A 23,656-nucleotide genomic window follows, 5' to 3' on the forward strand; every position below is an offset into this window, starting at 1 on the left:
GCAAATTCACCACTACATTAAATTGTGTGACAGTGTCCAATGGAAGACTGCGAACACCATTGCATGTATATAAGTGATTGTATGTCTATGAATCCTATATGAGTCTTGATTCCACAAGGAAATTATGCTTGTGAGGAGATCGTTTCAATGATGAACGATGAACCGACTCACCTGGCGTTCACTGCTGGCTGAAGTCCATCAGCATTAGCCGTTGACAGGATAATCAATTCAACAGTCGAAACTGTCTGGCCAAAAATGTCTATTGTGTCTCTGTAGGTCAACAGAAATGTATTTTTGCTCAATATTTCAGACCTTCCTTATGTACAAAAATGTGACCTCAGTGATATATATATATAGAGAGAGAGTTGTATCTTAACTCAGTTCAATCAATTCTTTCTTTCTGTGCTGCAAAAGTGTTCAACGAACTGTGAAAATGAATAATTGATAAAGAAGAATGAAGTGGAATTTATTTTAATGAATGAATCATTGTTTCTGATGCAGGTTTGCAGACACATACAACTACAGCCCTACGTGTGTGTGAAAGCCCTTGACATCTGACAAAGGTAAAGGATGATACTGTCTGCAGACGGATAGTTACTATTGTAATAGACAGTGAAATAACAAATCGATCACTTGCTTAAAACAATCAGTTAAACTCTTCATAATATGCTTACCTGGCTACTTAGCACAATAACTCAAGATGTTTCACGTTAAAGTCGACATGAATGATGGTAGCAATTTTTAAAAAACTAAAACATTCTAACAACCACTTTTCCTGTGGTTTGTGTGCTCATCCTTAAGGACATAGATTGTATTTCCTTATCCCAGAGATTATTACTGGATTACTTCTTAAAGGGAAGATTTCAGCTAAACATTCCAAAAACTAAGGATCACTTTTCAAACAGTCGGTCTGAAGGTCTGTTTTAGAAACAATAAAGGACCTGAGTTGAAACACATTGTGTGCTGGAAACAGACTGATTTAAAGCTATATTTCCAGTTAAAAAGTATTTGTTTCGACACATTTTATTCTTTAGAAACTATAGTCCAATCAAAAAGACACATCAGTATACTGATAATGAAATGAAAGATTAAAACTAAAGGACTGTCGTGTTTGTACTCATTTACAGACTGACAGTGGAAACGTTTAGGGTCATGCATTGAAATGGAGATAAAGGACATGTACTGATCACTATCCCTGAGCTATCATTGCAGATTTTCATTTAGTTTTTAATGTTCAAGAACCAGGACAGGACCTGCCCTCAGCCGGAGTCGCTCTTCCTCCTCGGTGGGGAGCCGTCAGTGTTTCTCTCCTCCTATTCCAGACTGGGCTCATGTTATTCGAATAAAGAAACGTGCCTTTTGAAGATTGAAATCCTCTCTCCTACAGCGCAACGTTTCAAATTATTTCCTAGTATTAAATCTGCGGTTTTCTCGTTTCCATTTGGCAAGCCTTGCACCTCGACCCCCTGTCCTCTGAACTCACTTCAGAGCCCTTTGAGGTTATTAATTCCTCATTCCCCTCAGTTCTGTGAATGGACTCGTACTCAGAGAGCCCTTTATTTGCTTTACGACTTGAGGCTTTGGTGCTTTATGTCTCTGTAGCCGTGTAATTTGGAAAGTGTCCTTGGAGATCATTTTAGCTCATTAGGTTCTGCTTCGTGTTACATGGCACAGTAACCCAGACCTTAAATTAATTTCTCAAATTCACAAATGTGGCATCTCGGGGGAGCTGTCCAACCAGTTTTAATGCTCAAAGTCATGGTCATAACTGATGATAAATCTGCAAGCTGTGATATTCAAAGTTCATTCCGTTAATAAAGACATCTTCGCACAGCTTTCAACATGTGAATGGTAAGGTACAATCTTCTCCTCTTCTTCTTTTCTTCATTCAAATAAATGCATCAATGACAAAATACGACTGAGCTCATTACAGTTAATCCAATAGAGGGATACACACAAAAAAACTAAAAATTAAGTGAAATCAAATTCCCTGTGATGACCTGAGCCAGCTTTCTCCATTCACCCAGAGAGGCATATCCGTCCTTGGCACCAAATTCACCAAATTGCATCTTATTCCTAATTCCCCTGACTATACAGCGGGGTTCTTTAGTTTTTTTTTTGTCTTAGCATTTGCAAGCAATTTCCTTTTCCCTAGAACTGAAGCATTTGGAAGTTCATTGTTTAAGATGAAACCTGAAGAGTGAAAGCAAGTTACTAACAATTACATTTGTATGTTCTCTTTATTAACCACTTGACTGGTAGCTGATTGATTAGCATTTTATCAATATATGGGGTTTTCTAATAATAATAATAATAATAATAATAGATTCTGTAGAATAAAAACAATAGTAGAACCATCTTGAAACCAGCCGATCTACCCAGCAGAACGCGCTACCTGTATTGTCATGTTGTGACGGTAACGCCTTAATCCACCAGATGTTAATTTTGCTTTTAAGACCATACTTGCTCGTAAACCACCTTGAGAGCCAACTGTATCTGTCTCTCACATCTCCCGGCCTCGTGAGGAAGCACAGTTTGATGGTCTTGTGTAGGCTGCGCTGCTGGGAGACATCAAAGCGAGCTGCAGCTTTATAATGACAGCGTTCACTGCAGGTCAGCACATGCCGGCTTTTTTATATATACAAGAGGAAATTAAGCTAATTATTTCCAAGAACAATGATGTGCCAGATAATGACATTTCTTAACACACAAAGAGCTACATTCAGTCCTGTCGGAGCTGACCGAAATAGCTGCGAGAAACCATTCACATGTGCACAACTTTAATGAGCTTGTAAACACTGGGCTGACAGAGTAAGTTGTTGTTTCTTTTAGTTTCTGCCCACAATGAAAGTGTTTTTTTGTGTCTTTCTCTTCATGGTGGTGATGATATCCTGAAGCTGGCTGAGGGTTTTTCATTGTTACATTTTACACACAGGTCTGTATGTACAAGAGGTTAATAATTGCTGTGATGTTGTCAATGAATCATTATTTTAAATCCCGAAAAAGTGTGATAAACTAGCATCCACCAGTATTGTGGTCTGTAATGAGTTGGCTAATGAGAACAAGTGAAAACACTTTAAGTTGTGATATCATAAACAGGCCATTTTACAAATGTTGACGCTTGCTTTAACTGTTCCTTGATTTAAATTAAAAAACGTGTGTTTTTATAACTACAAATTCAAGCAGTTTTCCGATGGATTGTATTGAAATATATCCATTCTATCTAGCACATTGTTTGTATTCCTACAACACTATAGTAAAATGTCTCCACCTCTACTGAAATCAGCAAAGAAACAAACTTTAATCGGCTCGTACTGAACAGCTGCGCTCACACTTTGATTCAAACGACTCCCTCACAGTAGCAGCCTCTGGGAGGGACCTTCGCATCCTTCGCATCTTTTTGAAAACCACAGCGCGTGTCTCGCTGATGGAGAAAGCCATTTTCTGCTCAGGGCGTTACCTGTCTCACTTGTCACTAGGGAAGACAAGCCTGAAGGCAGCACATTCCTCGTGCCGAGAGGGACGCTCTCCTGGCCTTGAAGGAAACCGAGCAGAAGCTATGGAGGGGAGTTACCTGTGTGGATAAGGAGGGAGAATTTAACATCGAGAGAGATCGTTCTGTTCAATTCAGAGTGTTCCCAAACCCTTCTGTTTTGAAGCAGGTATGAAGTCTATTTAAAAAATAAATGAATAACTGTATTGTCTTGTCTACAGAGCAGAAAAAGATCCACATCTTTGGAAGTTAATCCTCAGGACTTCAGTGCATTGAAGATGATATTTTTTGAGCACATTGCGATGGAAGACAGTCCCATATTACCTCAGGTGAGCCAACAGGAAATTGACAGTTATCAGTATGATTTTAAAGGACAATACAAAACTGTCATGACTAAATCGAGGTGTATTGTCGGTGTCCTGAGATTAATGTTTCAATATACTCCTTGCTGCCCCCTTTATGTGCCAACCAAGGTGATCACAGAGGCTTTTCTGAGCCAGTTTACTGCAGGGTGCCCCCACCCCCCCATCAATCACAATTCCTTATATTGAATTTCGGAGAGGAGAAGTCTGGAGCCCCCTGGGCTGCGTCCCACCTCCTCCTCCTCCTCCCTCTCTTGTGTCGTTCATTGTAATGACAACCCACCTCAGGAATTTGAGCCGGGAGAGCGCCTACATCTGGGAATCTGCTTGCTACCCTCAGAGAGAGAGAGAGAGAGAGAGAGGGAGCAAGAGAAAGAAGAGGAGGGGGTGCAATCGCTGAACAAAGACCAGGGAGAGAGGACTTGGAGACTTGGCTGTGCTGTGCTGGGACTCCTAACTCAATTACTCCTGCAGAGCACATGGAGTGAGAGAAATAGTCGAGACAGATCTGGGACAGGAATCAGGGCTGAAATCATTTAGTTTTTAATTGTAGCTGCACAAGCTCAAGAAAAGTTGGGTTCCAAGAAACGTCTGCAGGTGACAAGACCCAGAGCCATGGTGCCGCTGACCTGGATAAGCCTGTGCCTCTTCTTGCTGTATATTTCTATCGGGAATGCTGACATTTACAGGTTAGTAAAGGAGACAATAAAAGCATATTTGCACTGCTTGGGGTTTGGAGTGATTGCAAACGGCTAGTAAAACATTTACACATTCTTTACATTCTGCAATGAACTCCCCAAACTGTCAACTGCATTTTGCCTGTTTTACAGGACTAGAAGCGGCCGTGATGCCCAAAAGGTCAGGAATGCAGAGAGGAATAGAATTACTTGTGTATGTTGACATCCAGTAGCAAAAGTGGCTACCATTTTAAATCCGAGAAATGTTTTGAAAGATTGCTTGCACTTTCGCACTGTCTGTGCCTCCGGGGCTCCGATGTGAAATATGGTATCTTGTCAGCTAAATATAGCCATGGCAACTGTTTATAATGGAGAGGGCACCTGTCGTGCTCCTCCATCCCCATTCCTGGTGGCTATTCTGGTTTATTTGAATTAGGGGGGTCTGGGTTCAGTTTCATTGAGCAGCTAGGAGTCTCTGAGTTAATTTTAGGGAGCCGTTGATGTGTTGTTAAAGTGAGAAGCATCTCCGGAAGTGAATGGACATCGCATGCCAGTGTGGAGGTTAAATGTGTCCATTGGCAAGTGTTTCCAGAGACTGACACTCTGAAATGGGGCAGAAAGGAAAGGGATTACAGAAGGAGATGTATCCTTGCAGACGATTTAACACCATTCCTCAAGAATTAGCCGCCACTTATGTGATTAAGTGGTTGAAAAAAACACAACAGCACTTGTCACAGCCAGTGCATATAAGACATTACTAATAACTACAGACTTTACAGAAGATTTAGTCACTTTTGAATGTGCATAATGCCCCGATTCAGACACGACATGCATTGCTATTTTTATATGTTAGGTAGGAATATGTTATATTGTATTGAATTTCGTCTGCAAAATCAGCCGATGCATGACTTTAATAGCTAATTACTATGGATGTACGGGAACAATGTGACACTCGAACTCCCACTGAAGTACAGGTTATGCACTCTGATTGCTATAGTCTGGCGAGTCATCGTGTCACCCCTACTCTGCCTGACCTCTCCTCTGCTCCATTGTTAATCCTCTCTTTGTTCAGGGTCTTGTCAACTGGTGTTATAAGGCAGGGGTTCCTGTTCGACCCTTAACCTTAATTTGTTACTTTTGGTTGAAAACACACACTCTCATTAGAGACCTTAATGATTCCTGGTGGGGAGCGCATGTCTACAAACCTGCCAGACGCACTTTGGTCTTTCCCTTACAGGAGCCCTACCTTTATTTTTAAATCTCAAATCATCTTTACATCCGCGAGTTCGCATTCACAAAAGACAGTAGTTTGATATATCTTCTGGGAATGTACAGTAGCTTACATCTTTATGGCTCCTGCTTTAGCCAGCTTGTAATAAATATGTCAGTGATTATTAGTATCAATTACAGTGCTGGGAGGAAGTTGTTAACCTTTGATGTTCATCTAAAATATACTATAGATTATAAAAATAAATAAAAAAGCATGAGACTTGTTTGGACAAGTCAGATTACAGCTGGATCTGTAATTCACCTGGAACAAAAAGATGTGTGCATGAACCTGAGAACAGACATATATGAGTGTGCATTCCTTATCAGGAACAAGTTAGGGAAATTGACATTTCTCATAAAACGAGGGTGTAATGATTATATGTCATTTGATAGGTTTGATTTCCTACAATTATGGTATTCTTTAAAGAAATAATGAAACTCAGGGCTGTCAAGTACTTTGACGTATTCTTCTCCCTATTAACCCCTTCTTTCCCTGTTGAACATTCAGACACTACAGACAAATCTCATCTGGTAATCCGGCGGGAGTGTGCCGCTATGGGAGGAGACTGGAGTGTTGCTATGGCTGGAAGAGGAACAGTAAAGGACACTGCGAAGGTACCTGCTACTTTAGAGCGCTGGTGTCTGGTAATGTTTTTAAAAGGAAAGGTTCTTCTGTTTCTGTCCACATGAATTGTGGGCGATCCGTGATCAACTGTATGTGCTACAGAAATATATTCAGGACTTGGAGGTCCTGCAATATTTTGAGTACCAGTGGTGTAGTTGAGGACATACACTGGTATATGCCGTATGCCCATGTAATTTGAAAGGAACTTTACATACGCCAACATATTTTTGAAAGATCTGGCGTATGCAGTCGTATAATTTCCTATAATTAATTATTTGGTTTGTCCACCTTTCCCCGGTTGACAAATCTCGTTAATAATGCCCTTTGAGCATCTACTTGATGTATGTTTAATTTATTTACATTTAATTTGAGATTCAGACACTTTGTGAACACTGTCCTGTGACTTTGGACAGCTGACTTGCAAAATACATTGCAGAGCCTCTTGGAATCATGGGACGCGACTTCACAGGGTTAAATGTCCTTCTTACCCTATTAATGAGTCTTGTGCTGTAAGCTATTAGTTGTTATGAATGGAAAAGTAGACTACCAGGCTGTCTTTGTATGCAGGGCATAGGTGGACTGGCCATCGGGCAATTCTGGAAAATGCCAGAAGGGCCAGACCATTCTTTAGTTTGGTGGGCCGCTCAACTCCTGTGTGGGCCAGTCGTCCCATGTGGATTTCTAGACCGCAATTTGCTGGCATCCCCTGCCTTTCCCCAGACCGCACTTCACTAACCACACCCCCCCTCCATAATACACTTTGCCAGCACATCTCCACCACCCCCCCGGACTGCACTTCACTTAATTTATTATAACCAAAACATACTCCTCAATAACAAAGTTTTTTCTTTAATACAAGTCATTTCTAGTGAAAGGGTTAAAAGGGAGTACAATTGAAACCAACAAAAACATTTGGTTTCAGTTAAGACATGGTTTATTGCAAAAAAGTCTGGATAAATGCTTCCATAAACCAGACCTCCACCACTAAATGATAGATTAAGCCATATTTTGATAACAAAATACAAAACAAAGCAATTAAAAAATAGTTTGTGTCTTTCGGGATTATCTCTTACCAAAATTAGTTGGTAATGAATTAGTTGCCTCTGAATTCAGCTCAGATTGGAAATGTTCCTCGGTCACCCCCGTTGGATTCTGGGGAGAAGTTCATGCTAACACTGGGGGTGCTGGGCTCTGGGGGGAGGCTGTGCTAACTGAGGGTGTGCTAGTAATTCATTTATGGAAACCACAGGAATAACACCAAATCCAGAAAAGAAAATGCAAGCATTTCTATGCACAGGAAAGGGTAGCTTTTGTCTTTATATGCTCTTGTAAGTGAAATGTGTCTTTGGTAGAGCAGAAGGCGTATCAGTTAACAGTGGGACTCATCTGTTAACACCTCGTGTTGTCGGTAATCTATCTCCTCTCCGAATGTCTCAACAGCTCTCTGTGAACACGGCTGCAAACATGGGGAATGCGTGGGCCCCAACAAATGCAAATGTTTCCCGGGATACACTGGAAAAACATGTAATCAAGGTCAGTCTGGTTAATTATAAGGACTGGGGTATTAAAGCGGACATGCTCCTGACAGGCCTGTCTCTGTTGCTTCTGGCCTAGTAGTCTCTGTCTGTGTTGTTAAAGCAGCAGGTGGGCCAGTCGCTTGCCAACACTAACTCCTTCCCTCCTGCTCCCACTAACACCTGCTAATGAGAAACCGCTCGTTATGAACGGAACTCTATATCTGTCAGACACCATGCAAACTGTTGTGTGTTCTTGTCAGTTTATTTGTGTTTTTTTTTCCCTGTACATTAAGATTTGTTTTACACAGAATTCAAAAGATGTAGTAAACTATCTGGACTATTTGGAGCACATTTGAAGGTATTGTTGGACAGGTAGGAAGACTCCTGCCATAGATAAGTGCCCCCTGTATCTAGGTCTCCACAGGGAAGACTGTTGATGAAACAGTGTTATCTCTCCACAGATCTGAATGAATGTGGCCTGAAGCCCCGTCCCTGCGAACACAGGTGCATGAACACGCATGGCAGCTACATGTGCTACTGTCTCAACGGCTACATGCTGATGCCCGATGGCTCATGTGCCAGTAAGTGCAGAGGGGCTATAATTATCATGTTCTACCAATAGGAACTCAATGATCAACACGCTTGCCCTTATTTAAGCCAACAATGGTGAGTTTATAAGAGTTAATAAAACACTGTTTTTGTTTTTCATCGTTTTGGGGAAGTTTTTTTTTTTATCAACCGCCTATTGTAACTTTGTATCATAAAGCTCCCTTTAAGAACGTGAACCTCAGAGATCTGAACAGCTTTGAAATATATGAGATATGCCACACACAGAGATGTTGAAGTTCTTCAAGTTTGAGGTTGAGCTTCTATATAGAAAAAACAGTGTACCTGCTGCACAAATAAAGACAATGCTATGAGTCATGTTAGTTTTACCCTTGTGGGTAGAAATGAAAGGGAGAGTGTCATAGATCTTCAACGTTGTGACTGAGATGCTCCCTGTGTCGCCCACAGACTCCAGGACGTGCGCCATGGCCCACTGTCAGTACGGCTGTCAGGAGGTTCATGGAGAGGTGCGCTGCCTCTGTCCGTCCACAGGGCTTCAACTGGGACCAGATGAGAGGACCTGTATTGGTGAGTCCCAGTCGGCCTCAATGCAGTCCTTTGTAGGACTAGGAGTGTTAACAGATTGCCCTGATTGGAGTGCAGAGCCACTTATTAATGAATAGACTTCGCCAAAGAAGACAACTTTTTCAGGGGACTCAATAAGAGTTAATCGTCAAAAGTCAAGACTACGCTTTTGCTAATACATTGCACGCAATGAGATGCCATTTCTCAGACTACGACAGCATTAACTGAATAAGAGTCTATAGGCCATTGATGTGAAATAGAGCTCTTATGTTGATCAAACTCAAGAAGGTCAGTGAAGAGAAATGCCACAGGGATTTGCATCTCTCTCATCTTGGGCTGAGCACGGAGGCCACACAGGGGACAACTACTTACAATTTATTATCCACTTTAACATTTCTTTATTGGGAAAATGCAAGAGGAACGTCAGATTTATGATGAGCCTGGCAAAAAAGCTATAAGGAATCCTCCCAGAAAACATCATGAACATTTTTTATACAGAAGAATATTTGCAGAATCTGAACACTGTAAAGTAAGATTTCTGTTACGGTTCTGAGGGGTATGAGTACCTGAACTTTCCTGCAGAAGCAGTACTGAAACCGACTCAAGACAGCAGTTCTTTGGTGTTGTATATGTGATCTGTAATGTTGTCTTCTTTCCACACACCAGATGTTGACGAATGCTCGTCAGGAAAGCTTCTTTGCCCCTATAACAGGAGATGCGTGAACACATTTGGAAGCTACTACTGCAAGTGCCAGATTGGTTTTGATCTTAAATATGTCGCTGGCAAATACGACTGTGTAGGTAAGACATATCCACCTGTCACATATATTTATTTTAAATGTTGCATATTGCAGAATAAATCATTGCATGTGAGTTGACAAATAGAAAACGCACAGCCAGTGCCACCCACACACTAGACACTGTAGGATTACAAGATGCAGTCAATTTAACAGAATCAATTTTGAACCACACACATTCATGACGACTTGCACAATACACCTCTCACTAAAACTAAATCACTTTCTCTGGTATGTGACTGGTCATGCCTTTTGATTGGGGTTGAAGTGGAGTGCCTTTGTGTTCACAGACATGGATGAATGTGCAAGCAACACTCACAAGTGCAGCCCCCACGCGGAGTGCCTCAACACCCATGGATCCTACAAGTGCAAATGCAAGCCAGGCTTCAGAGGCAGTGGGTTTGACTGCTCTGGTAAGGAAACAAAATATTACAACTCAGATCTTATCATTGTGCTGGTAACAGCGAGACGGGTTAGGCATGGACTCAAGATACTTTATAAATGGTCCAGAACTTTTGTCTTGAGGATTTCATGACACCAAGTACATGATTTTAGTAAATCATTGAAAAAGAGTTAGACAGGCAACACAAGAGATTAATATTTATCTGTTCATCAACATACATTGATTAAAAAAGGCATGAACATAAGCTTCCCAGTAATATCCTTGCAGCTTTTAAAGATATTATTATTTGTGTCCCATCGGCAAACAGAACAGCTGCCAAAGAAAGTGTCCTGTTTTCAGAATTGTTTTGCATTCTGCATATGAAGGAAGCTGGAGTCACATGATTTAAACCTGTATACATATCTGGTATTGTATGAAACTGTGGTAACGATCTCAAGCACAGCCCTCAGCGGGTAGTTGGTGGGAAGGTTGGTGTAAGAAGTAGAACGGGTAGCTCTTTATTTGTACTTTCTTTTTTTATGCCTCAGTTGCTTCTCTTGGTGCTGCAGCCGTTGTAAATGCACATGCCTTTCTATTTCTTTAGTCAAGCCTTTTTTTCAAAATTCATGGGACGGAGACAAAGGCAGTGCTGATGAGTTCCTCAATGGTGAGACTGTTTGGACTATAGATAGGCTTCCCGCTCCCCGGCACCTCTCCCCGCACCCTGGCACTGCACCCCTCCTTGCTCGTAGATGAACCGTACTTTAGCGGTCACACCAACCTCCACAGCTCCCCCTCCAATCCCCTGCCCCGTGCCTCGACCCCAGGCTGTGCACTGCTGTGTTGTCCATCCCTTGCTGTGCTCTTTGAGATGCTTGTGGTGTTGCTTGTGGGCACCATCCTGTCGTTTCCACCAGCCTTGCTCTGTCTGACATGCAGCGTTGATGCCGAAATACCTCAGAATCATAATACATGTGTTTGTTTTGCACAGAACAGAGTAGCGTACCTGTGCTTTAATAATTGTATGGTTAAAACAAAGGTTGGAACATCTGACTGTGATAGAGGATGATGCTGATTAAATCATTACGTGACAAAGCAGACGGTCCAGGTTTATTAGGGCCACTGAAAAACACAAACAGCTGCATAATCGGCAACATGTCTTTTCTAAATATATATATATATATATATATATATATATATATATATATATATATATATATATTATTTTCTTTCTTCTTTTTTTGTCTGGGAAAAAAAACACTTCCTTCTCTCCAACAGTACAATACCGGAGGAAAAAAACAAATCATTATTTGTGGGGCCAAAAAGCCCTGTGGCCCCCAGTTTAGCTCATCCAATGTATTCAATCTATCTACAAAAATAATACGTTTCTCTTAATATTCATACATGTGAATTAATACGTAAAAGGATCCCATAGAGACAGCTCCCAAGAAGCAATAATAAGTATTGTATACATAAAATAAAGCAGGTAGGACAATGTCAATATCAGCTTTAAATTGGTATTTTTATATAAGGCTTATTAATGTAATGTAATCATGAAACAATCCACCACACTTACCACTAATTGTATTGAAATGGAATCGTATTGCAGTGGAACAGGCTCTACACAAAGGAAATGATAGTTTTCCTGCAGCAGCCCGTGACGGATCTGAGTCCCTGAAAGTGCGTGTAAATCCTCCAAACCCCCGAGCTCCATTAACATTCTTTAATTTACAATCGGCTTTTCTCTTTCCATGTCCATTAATTCACCACATCATCCCACCGCTTTTAAACTTCCTGTCTGTACAGAGACGCTCACTTCAAAAGATACTCAACCATCAGTTATTTTATTTTTTACTTAAAAATAACAGAAGCGTGCATACATATGCTTGAGAATATCTAAGGCTCAGTCCTCAGGTACAAAGTTAAAAAAACGAATGAAATATTGACGTGGTTTAGCGATATTAAGTAAATAAGGAAATTGTGTAGATTTAAGCTTGTCTTTTAACACAGAAGGTAAGGAATGCATGATTTCTTATTCGTTCAACTTGTTTAACTTCTTATACCATCACTCTGTGGAAGTGGAAGTGAGCAAGCATATATTTTTGTTTACAGGAATTGGGCCATCATGTTTAAGATGTGCATATACTTTGCATGCATCATAAGATCATTTTTAATTGAAATATGTGTAAAGTCCCAATGTGTTCTTCTTACTTGCACTGCCAGCCATCCCAGACAACTCTGTGAAAGAAGGCCCACGGATTCTAGGCGGCGGCAAAGATCCCATCACGAAGCTCGTCGTGGACAACAACAGCGAGCTCGACAACGAGCAGATCAAGAATGTCATCCCTGAGTCCAAGGTCACCACGCCCCCCAAAGCCCGCCAGCAGCCATTCGATTACGAGGACGGCATCTACATCGGAGGGACTGTGGAAGAGAAGGAGCTGGATGACGTGTCCTTGGAGGAACAAGACAACCTGAAGAACCAAATAGAGAAGAAGGAGACCAGCCCAAGGGGAGACGTGTTCAGTGAGTTCCTCTTCCTCTCGCTGTGCTTGTACAGCACTGTTCCTATTATAAATCACATGGCCTCGTGCCAGAGCAAACAGAAAATAGTTTGTTTTACTTGGATATACTTTTAACTGATAGCTTCTGATTGATCTTTTCCACATTAAAGGGGGTCAGTCCCGTATGGCACCGCTCTGTGAACATAAATCACACAAACCTGCTGAACTGCAGTGTGGTCCTGTCTAGGCTTTCCCTTGGATCAAATACACTTATTTTTTTTAAGGTTTATTTAAAATGAAAGTATGAGTTGAATCACTTTACAGAAGACTCCAGTCATGAAGTTCGCTGGCTGGAGGCGCAAGAGGCACCTTTGAGCCTGTTTTCAGTACAGGCAGTGAAGCCATGCTGTTTGAGTCCTTCACTAGGTAGATTTTGGTTCATACTTCGTGATGATGTGTATGTTGTCTGCATCTCCCCAAGGCTGAGGAGTGGGCAATACCACTGAGTTGTGATGAATAATAGTTGGTTATTCCTAACTGTTTAGTTTTTATAAAAAAGGCAAAGAGTAGTTTATATTCTACATATAAAGATGAGATACAAATAAATGGAAATTATAGGATAGTCATTAATTTTTCATTTCAAAACATAAAAAAAAGGAATCTTACACACACAAAAAGGCAAGGGGAATTTATTAAATTACTGTTTTCAATCATTTAAAAAGCAGGTTCATTTCTAAGTGCTTTCTCACAGTCGTGATGTGAGCAATAGACAAAGGACAAAAGTTTTGGAAACTGATGACTGTGAGTTCCACTGCCTGCTAAGGTTCACTGAGATGTGAATGTCAGCTGATTAGCCAGTCTGCTCAGAGTTCAGGTCAGTCACGACAGCTGTGCGTTTTTTTCTCCAATGTGCTTTTCACATTCCACATCACCACCCGACACAAGTGGGCTTTGACCTCTACAGGTGTCCCCTCTGTTGGTTTCAACTGAATACTTTCAGTTCTTTCCTAATTAAAGACATCACACTTGACTCCAGATTGTTGGCAAACTTTGCAGCTTGGCTGAGCTTAAAGGCAATTTGTCCTTTATCTTTGTCTTGGATCCTTCAAACTATATTTGTAATCAGATCCTGACATCTGCTGAAGCTATGTTTCATTTGGACAACAATCAAAACTGAACTGACTCTCCAGTGTTTTTCTCCACAGACAGCAGACTGTCTGATTTTTGGAGGAAATCAACTGTTGGAGAGAGCTAGTGGTTTCTTTGAAAGGAAAAAGGGTTTATTAGTTTAATAGTATAATTAATCAACAATGTATTGAGTAAACAACCCACAATATCCTTAGCTTGAAGTGTTAAGGAAATACAGTATTTGCTTTTGTATTTGGCTATTAGGTGGGGGTTTCACGATATGTTGAGTAAGAAGTGCAAATCATTATCCCAAATCTAGAGTAAATGTATCAAAGTTAAAAGAAATATAAAGAGAAAAATACACACACTGCAAGTGTATTTATTATAATCTATATAAGAAGGAATGTGTATTAAACCCTCATTTCTGACACTCAGGTGAGTCCATGCTTTAATAAAAGGTAAAATCTCAACCACAGGTATGTTACTTAAAATTCTGGCAGTAAGTTGAGTGAAATTTGCAAAGCACTCCAGCACTCTGCCAACTGCTAGAGCAATCAGCCGTGTCACTGTGGCCGGAGCTGAGCGATGACACAGATCACATGCCAGAGGTTTTCCATGCTCCACAGCGAGCCAAAGCCCATGTCCGTTTTCAGAGGGTTATTCTTTTCTAGGGATAGCAACTGGATACCTAACTTTCCAACTTGTTATGGCTGTTATCCAAAATAACATCAGGTTCTCAAAGACATCAACCGTCCAATTTTAGACCGAATTATGGAAAGTCCATCAAGAGCACAGGTTAACAACTGCGATATTACGTTTAATGGTATTATATAATCCACAATGTTAAAATTCATATTTGTACAGACCAATATTCCTGAAATTAAACACCTTTTCTTACATGTTGTTGCGATGCTTTTACATCTTCACCATGTATTTTTTAAGAAGATTACCACGGAGTACTGCAGTTTATCCAGCTTGCACATAGTTTATCTTTTTGATCCACAGTCTCTTTCCACTAGTGCAAGCAATTAGCTTTCATCAGGTAGACAACATAAGTGATTTATTATCATTTGGCAGGGGTGTGGAAAATTTTGCCCAATTATTCAGAGCATCTGCACCCAAAGACAGCAGCTGCAGCTACAATAAACACAGTGCCAGTATGACATAACGGGTTAAGGAATGTCACCAATCTGTGAAACACAGTGGAGACACATTGTGGGGTTAAAATTCGTAATATATCCAGGAAACTGCTCTACAGCATAACTACACTGTGCTAGACTCTGTGAGAAAACAAACCTAGTGGAATGAGGCTAGTGTCTGTAGATGTTGACGGTAGATGTCCAAAGATGTATCTGAAGCATTTACGGGTGGAATGGTGCACATCCAGACAATAACTGAAATGGAAATAGAACAACTTTCCTTAAGGTAACCATATAGAGTTGTGTTTGGTTTATTGCTTTTACAAATCAGCAGTAGAGGGACTTGTGAACAGGTCAAAGAGACCAGTTATGAACCAAACTGAAGCCCAGAGGCGGGAAGGCATGACTTTTATTACTTTAACGTTAACAAAAAAAAGTACCGTGTGTACAATAATAATCCAATGATAGGACTTCAACCAACTTAGTCTGGATTTATTCATTGACATACTTGAATGTGTTTATTTTTGAGCTACAGGAATACTGGCAATGATAAAGGAAATCATGGTATTTGTATATCCGGAGAAGAATTGTGCCAAGAATAGAGTGGAAAATAGTTTTCAATTAAATGCAAAGATATCATTATGGTCTGTTTTACTTCCTTTTCGAGTTTTTATCATTTTCATTGGCAGTTAAGAAGAGTTCACTCAGACCAGCCTCTGAAAATAAGCCATTGCTGTCAGCAGCACTACAGCCTAATAATAATATCAAGCAGCGGCGGTCATTTCGGATGGTCGGAGGCGATATTATATCAACTGGAATACGGTTGTGCAGGCTGTTCTCATAAAGGAACTTTTTCATGAACTGAAACATTTCCAGATTCTTGACTTTGGCACCTGCCCAGCATAGCTTTCTCATTCAGCTGTAGGTATGAATTTCTTCAGTAACATGTTTGTTTCAGATGTAAAAGAACATGTTATATTAGGTTAACTGCGAGGTCGGATCTGCTGCCTTTCATTTGATTTTCAACCTACACATTTTTTCAATACCAGCGCTAATGAAAAAACATTTTATAACTTGAAGGTGTTTGAAGAAATGTGAGGAGTCTGACGTCTGAAGAAGATGACCTTTCTGTGCATTGAATAACCTTCATCCTACAGACCCCTTGGAAAAAAGCATTTTGGAATTGTCTTTATATTTATAAGTTGCTTTCTCATTATTATTGACTGGTATTGAATAAGTGCAGGGACTGAAAAAATACTTAATCTTGTGTTTAACATGTTTTAATGAGTTCCTTTCTATTCATGGTGATACCTGCTAGCTTCAAACATTAATTAAAAAAGTGAGAAAATAACAATACTAAAGATAAACCTTCTAGCGGAAGGTTATATATGTCACACACTGGGAATAATAGTGCAGTGGACAACATTTCAAATGCCTTTTCTAAAGTATCCACAGCACAGTGTCTGTCACTGCTCAGGGTGTGTGTATTTGGCACGCTTGATTATGTAATCAGTCTTCCAAACAGATTCTCTGCGTAGCTGTCCCTGGTCAGTTTATTGCATGTGGCGTATATCTGAGGACCCAGAGATGGGTTAGGTTTTTGGTTTGTTTGTTTGTTTGTCTTTTTGACAATAAATACATGCCATGGTGTTCCCACATATATCTGTCTGTGTGTGTTTCTGGGTTTCGGAAATACAGGGACGCTTATGTTTCACAATACTTTGAATACATTGTGCCTTGTGTATTTGTGTGTACTGGTGTTGGTCACCCAGTAGTGTGACTTTCATATAGGAACACCTGAAACTGTTGCTGAAATACAGTTAAGAAAGGAAAACTATCCAACTACTTAAATCAACTACTCGATTATTATCTGCATTACTTCACAAGGAAGGGGAATTCTGAAAGAGAAACCGAAAGAAAGGTCAAAGTTTGACTTATCGGAGTGAAGTACAGAATATATCGATACAAAAGAAGTGGTAGCTATGAAAAGTGGCTTTGGAAAAGAGTCAAAATAAACTAAAAGCACATACAGGAATTTCTCGAATGTGTTCAACTGCCATGGCTGACAAGAGTGGTATTTTAATGAGAAAAGATTGAGATAAAAAGCCAGAAAAGCCCATTTGATTCTGCATGTTATTTCAGAGCATCAAAAACCTTTCAATCAAATCAAGTTCATTCCAATTATTCCCTGCTTTCAACATCCACAGGGCCAACCGGCAGCATATATCACGTTTTCTTGACCTCAGCCATGGCAGAACTGATAAGAGGAATGTAGTGATGGAGCTCAGTTTCCTTGGAAGAAAATGCTCCTAAAACGCATGTATCTAATAGAGAAACTGTATCACGATTGACTTCGCCTGCAGTGCGATCATTATCATATTTAGTCTAACAATGAGCTTAGTGCACAGAGTGTATTTAAAGGCAAGAGGAGACTTGCCCTGCCCCATCCATCACTACACTTGGAATTTCACTCAGGGAGCCGTCAGACCGTGTGCGAAGGCCCTGGGGATATAGTTTTTGGAGCACTTTATCAACTGGGAGGTGTGCGCGGATTTGGGTCTTTTATTATTTCCCCCAGAACAGCTGGGGAAAGAAAACAGAACAGACTCGCTTTAAAGAGAGTCTGTCATCAGCCCGAAAATCCACTAAAGTATTCACCCTGTGCTTGTGCAGGTTCAATTAACAAAAGCCCTAGTACAGCTGGTGCCTTCGACCACTCACAAAAGAGAGCGTTTGTTTTAATAACTTTAAAGTGACTCGGCTACCATCTTCTACAGTTGAAATTTAGCACGTTAAAAGATAAATGACGGGTTGGCATGTGTGTGCTTGCAGGAGTCAGTGAAGTAAATCCCTCACCTCGTTTGAAGTCTTTCTCTTTACTTTGTTTCATGTGGGGAACTTCCCGAATGGAGCTTCCTATAAGAAATGAGTAAAAATGTAGTCTTTGGCAGAAAAAGTACATTTTTCACATGGAATTGTACAGGTTTCATTTGTTATGCAGAGTGTTCAAATAATTTAAGCCTGAGATACTATTCTGTGAATTGATTACTTTGCCAGATAAATTCTAAATTCTAAATTCTATTGCATTGGTCAGTGAGTTATGGTAGTTGAAGCACTTAAAAATTATTAAAACAAACATCCTCTCTGTTTTATGTATTTCTCATCCAGTCCCCGAGGAGTTCAAGTCTGTTCTCGGTCCTCTCACTGTGGCGAAGGAAGCCCCAGCCGTGGTGCACAGTCAGGAAGGTACGGTGTTTGTCTTCTCTCAGGGGTCGAATTGCAGTTAGACACCGGCTAAATCGTTTACATAATAGAGCCTTGATAGGTAGTGAATAAATTGGTGTCTTTAGACAGATAAGGAGTGTTTATAAACCCCACCCTTCAGCTGAATATTTATTATTATTATCATTATTAATACTATATTTTGGAGCTATGAATTCTTTGTCAGGGAATAAGGTTTGAGTTTTCCCTCTCTGATGCCGTGATTCCCTCACCTTGTTGTAACTTTCAGAGTTCATCATCGACTGTAGCTTTGAGCAAGGAGGCTGTGAGTGGGTGCAGGACCCCGAGGACAACTTTGACTGGAACGTAGCCGACCACGATAACGGTAACATTTATTTCCCAGAGAATTAAATATAGATCAATGTACATTCTAGAATGGGTTTTTCACTTAATGAATTCAACATTCTACAAGAAGTGCCATTGCTTCATATTCCTTCTGTGTCAGACATCTGATATATAATAATAAGCTAAATGTATTCTTTCTGTTATCATTCATATCCTTGCAGGAAGTAATGTATATATAGTCTTATTCCTACAGACACTTTACTTGACACACACTGAAAATGCACCCCATAAACAAGTAAGGACATTTCTTTGACTTTCAGGAGTTTTCACAGTAAAAACTATAGTCTCAGTTAAGGAATCATCAGTCTTTCAAATTACCAGCCTCTCCGAGAATTTGTATTATTCCTATCTTTACCCCTTTTGTAAATACCTAACAGCACTTCCCTCCCCTCGATGTCTGATGTTGTATAGGTGTTGGATACTACATGGCCGTCCCTGGTTTCGTCGGTGAAAGGAAAGACGTCGGCCGCCTGAAACTCCTCGTGAGCGACACCACGTCTCAGAAGGGTTTCTGTCTGACCTTCAACTACCGCCTGATCGGAGACCGGGTGGGCAAACTCCGAGTGCTGCTGGACAACAACGACTATCCGATCTGGGAGCAGAGCACGAGCCGAGCGGAGAGCTGGCAAACCGAACTCATCACTGTGTCCTGGAATGATTCCGCTCCAGAGAGCGTAAGTATGGTCTCACTGTGGAGTCACACACAACGCCTTCAGTCTCGTAGATTCAGTCTTGTTCTTCATTTTCACTGTGCCAGATTGGTCAAGCTTATTCTCTCCACTATCAGGAGCATTATTTGTGGGTTGCTATTCTTCAATATGGTCTCCACACATCAATGATGGGTTACTATGTGGTCATCTGTTCTACATCACATTCCTTTCTGCTTATTCTGCAGATCATTTTCGAGGCCGAGCGTGGAAAAGGCAAAGCTGGGGAGATCGGGCTGGACAACGTTGTGTTAACCTCTGGGTCCTGTCAAGAAGATGAATCAGTCATTTTTTGAGCCCTTTCCCACCATGTGTAATCAGGCAAGGCCAGGTCTATCCCTCAGACATCACACCTCAGACACAGAACTTGCTGCCGAATGTTTTCTGTCTTCCGTCGGCCATTTTGAAAGGGAACTGGAATGTTTACATGTGTTTCATTGGTTACGAAGGAAACACGGTCCTGTACTGTATTTCTCAACATAAGGCTGTGTTTTCCTTTGTGTAGCACACATTAGGTATTAAAACAGTTCTGTACAATTTGTAGTTGTGCTTTCATGGCATTATTTATACAGTGTCTGGATCCATCATGTGAAACCCGATATTTACATGCTCTGTTTAGTTATATGCATATGTTATAGGGTTAGGTTTAAGCCAATTCATCATCTGAAGTCTTTCTTTTGATATTTTATTGTCAATGCTATTTCTAGGGAGGGAAGAGACATACGTTTAGAAAAGGATACATAGAAAGCCACTCTGTGCAAGCAATAGCATCGTTTTAATATGACAATCAGCAGGATTTACTCAAAATAATAAATTGCTTGCTTTTAATACAGTCAACTCAGGTAACCAAAAAAGGAAATATAAATTATTCCTGTTTACTTTCAGCTATTAAATAATTTTTGGGTGATTCTCCTTTGAGGATTTCATAACCTTAAAAAACTTGCTTTTATAGATATTTATCACCTAAATAAACTTCTGTTACACAGTCATTGCATTCTTCTTAAGAGATGAGACCCTTAGAATGTGTAACATCATTAGGGGTTAAAGTAAACAGCATCGATTAAAGCAATAATGGTAACTTACATCAACATTGAGGTATTCACACAGATATTCTACAAAATGTTGTACAACCCATTCACCCTACCATTATTTGAATACAATTAATTAACATTGTAACTATACTTAATAGCTGTAAATTTTGCTTTCATACAAGAATAAATGTTTGTTTTGATAAGCGTGCTGTTTTCTTTTAACTTTACCTTTATATTTATATAGAACTGAGAGGAAAAGGAATGTCATTACAATATCCAAAGAGACACAAATGGATGTCACACATACTTGTGTTGTGTTTGTATTTAAATCTTAATATTGTAGCATACTTGAATGACATGAAAATGTTTACAACTATTCCAGCAATAAACTCGGGATAAATGGTCAAGTGATGCTGCCTTTAATGTGCACCATATGATGCTTTATGTTATATAGTTATAACAGACTGGTTAAATTTGTAAGCTGCTAACATTGTCATAATATCATATCATTTGTTTTGTGTCCCTGTCCTGTGATCTTCTTGTGTTGCCAAGCTTAAAGAACATGAAAGGTCTTTGGAAGATATTTGAAGCGGATGTCAAAATCATATTGAATTTGAAGCACTATTAAAAATGCTTTAACATCGCCCCTGCGCTTTTTTGGGTTTTAATTTCGAGTGTGAATTGAGCCCTGACATTCCAGAGACAAGATCAGACAGCCACAGCTGTTGACATAACTGAGCGTCCTGCCGGAGAAATGCAAGATATTTGTGCTTGAGGTGAGCATGAGTGACGGCCTGGCCGAACACCAGACGGGAAGAAAAAGCAAGTCAAGTTAGTGTAGAAAGGTATTGGTACAATTACCTGAGAATGAGCTGTGTTGGGTAAAGGCATTAACTAACAATCTAAGGGTTTGTGAGAGAGAGAGCTGGCACCGAATTATGTAGAGCCCCAACCAGCATTCGTAGTTGACTACAACTAACGCCAGACTGGTGACAGGTCAACCAAATCCTGTGGAAACTGCTCAAAGGCTTGGAAACATAAAATAAAGTTTGATCTTCAAGTATCAGTCAAGTTTATGAACAGATACTCAAGGTAACAGAAGGATTCCAAGAGATTATTCTTTGCGGAGGTTGTACAATGTGGCGGGCTGTCTCAAACACACTCCATCTTTTTTTATACTCCCAATAATATTAACAAAATCAACATAAATGAAACTCCCTCTGGTGGTAGGGATGTATCATTAAATGTTAGTTAACCATTAGCAATACAGCTTTCATTTAATATTGATTATTATTAATGAATGTATATTCAGTTTTGGCAACATTATGTGGAGGTGTCAGCTGGTTGTATTTTGGTGTTGACAAATATGGCGTGGGTTGTTTTTTCACTGTGAGTTCTCTATGCAGAAGACATGATGTGTGTGAAATTGACAAACTATGAGGACTTGCAGAAAGCTGACGTACAAGTTGGAAGTTGACTTAAACTAATATGCTACAAAAGATTGCTCCTGCTCGTGTGCTGGCCATGAAAAATCCCATCAGCAAAATCAGGTTTCATGGGACAATCTAAGTAATGACTGTAGCAGATGTAAGACACCGTGAATGCTATCCCTTCTGTCAGCAGAAATGGATTAAATCTTACTGGTGAATTCATTGTACTTAGGGAGGCTTCTGCAAAACTAACAGGTTCCTTTTATTATTTCAATATTTCATTTTAAGACTTAGTCATTTTTTATTACCCTCTTCTGGAACTATCCATTAAGTTACTCTGTTACTATTAATGCACAATAAAGAATAATGAATACATCATTTTGAAGACAAAGCTGGAGAGATCAAACTAACTGATTCAGCAAAAGATGAATTCGTCCAATATCAAGTATTGTAAATCTATGTAATAAAAATATAATTTAAAATCAGACATCTATAGTACACACTTGATGCTAGGAATGCAACATAGACAAATAAATATAGCTATGGCATTTCACCCCCCAATCTTCATGCGTTCACCCCAGTTCCTTCATCTCCACCCATAATGCATCTGTACAATGCTGCCCAGACAATGGCAAAGACCAGTTCAGCATGTGGATGTGTTTCAAAGTTTTACAGATGCTTGTGCCAACTGCACTGTATGCTTTAGATAAATGTAATGCTGTAGTTCACCACTGTGTGCAATGAATCCACATTCACTGGATATTGTTTCAGGCATCTGCATTTAACTGTACTTTGCTGTTCCTTCACTCACACAGATGTGGATTCAACCCCCAGTCAAAAGCAGACCTAGACTGATATGAATGATATGAATATACTTGCCTATGTATACTGTTATTTTTTCTTAAATGAAATGTGTTTTTCTGGTTTTGACAGACATTGTTTGAGGGCAGGTAGTCTGTCATTTAGTTTTCTTTGCTTAAATACCATAACTGGCAACACGCGCACACACACACACACACACACACACACACACGTTTTCTTTTCCCTCTCACCTGTAAAATAAATTTAGAGCTATGAAAAAAAGAGAAAAAAACACTTTCGAATTTGATATCTGTGACAGACCTGTAAACCCCCCAGAGCTATGCACGTAAAGTATAGTCAAGGAAAGCGATCCATCATTCATGGCGCTGTAACCGCTGCTCCTCGGTACTGCGGAAAGGCCTTAAGTGTTCTTGGCGCGACTTGGCTGGGATGTGGCCACACGGCACTGCAGATCTCCAGATCACCGCTGCTCTGGAGGTGAGGGGGGCTGCTGAGTGCTAACGGATTCAAGGAAGACTCGAGCTCTTTACCAAAAGCACTGCACTGCCGAGACACTGTCTACCGAGCTGCGCGTTTTGCAGAAGAACGTGTAGCAGACATTTAGGTACTCAGCTGTACCGGCAGTCAGGTTAAGGAATAAAAAGACCTTGATGAAGTCAACTTGTTGCATTCTCTGATGTCTTGTGGTTTTGGATGGAAGTAAAAGTAGACTTCAATCAAATAGTGATGTGTCCAAGTCATAAACATAGGGATTTTGTCATATCAAATATCTGTAATTGCAGGGATCTTCAAAAAACTGAAGCAATAACGGATAACATCCAACTGCGATGCTTAAAAATCAACTAAAAAGTCATACTTTCTGTGCATTTCAGCGACCAGAAACAGACCCTCCTGCACACCTGCTAAGATCATTTCTGTCAACCATAGAAGCCACTGATATGTTTTTTAATGCAACACTTGAGACATGTACTCTATTGTAGTTGAATTTAGGTATTTTGAACTTTGCTCAACTCTT

At 40.1% G+C, this 23,656-nt stretch overlaps 1 protein-coding gene across 2 annotated transcripts; it reads left to right on the forward strand.

The window, feature by feature from the left end:
- The first annotated feature begins 4,189 nt into the window (after positions 1-4,189).
- On the forward strand, positions 4,190-21,033 carry egfl6 (EGF-like-domain, multiple 6). 2 transcript variants are annotated; one of them, XM_066705923.1, is made up of 13 exons: positions 4,190-4,544; positions 6,310-6,416; positions 7,867-7,959; positions 8,405-8,524; positions 8,958-9,077; positions 9,741-9,875; positions 10,162-10,284; positions 10,858-10,920; positions 12,477-12,779; positions 18,193-18,270; positions 18,536-18,631; positions 19,063-19,325; positions 19,547-21,033. In XM_066705923.1, exons 1-13 carry the CDS (start codon positions 4,471-4,473, stop codon positions 19,652-19,654), a joined length of 1,683 nt encoding a protein of 560 aa, XP_066562020.1. In that variant the 5' UTR covers positions 4,190-4,470; the 3' UTR covers positions 19,655-21,033. The 2 variants fall into 2 exon arrangements, with proteins under 2 accessions (XP_066562020.1, XP_066562021.1); XM_066705924.1 differs by lacking the exon at positions 10,858-10,920.
- Positions 21,034-23,656: the final 2,623 nt, after the last annotated feature.

Source organism: Amia ocellicauda, chromosome 6 (assembly GCF_036373705.1).
Source record: "Amia ocellicauda isolate fAmiCal2 chromosome 6, fAmiCal2.hap1, whole genome shotgun sequence".
Taxonomy (NCBI): Eukaryota; Metazoa; Chordata; class Actinopteri; order Amiiformes; family Amiidae; genus Amia; species Amia ocellicauda.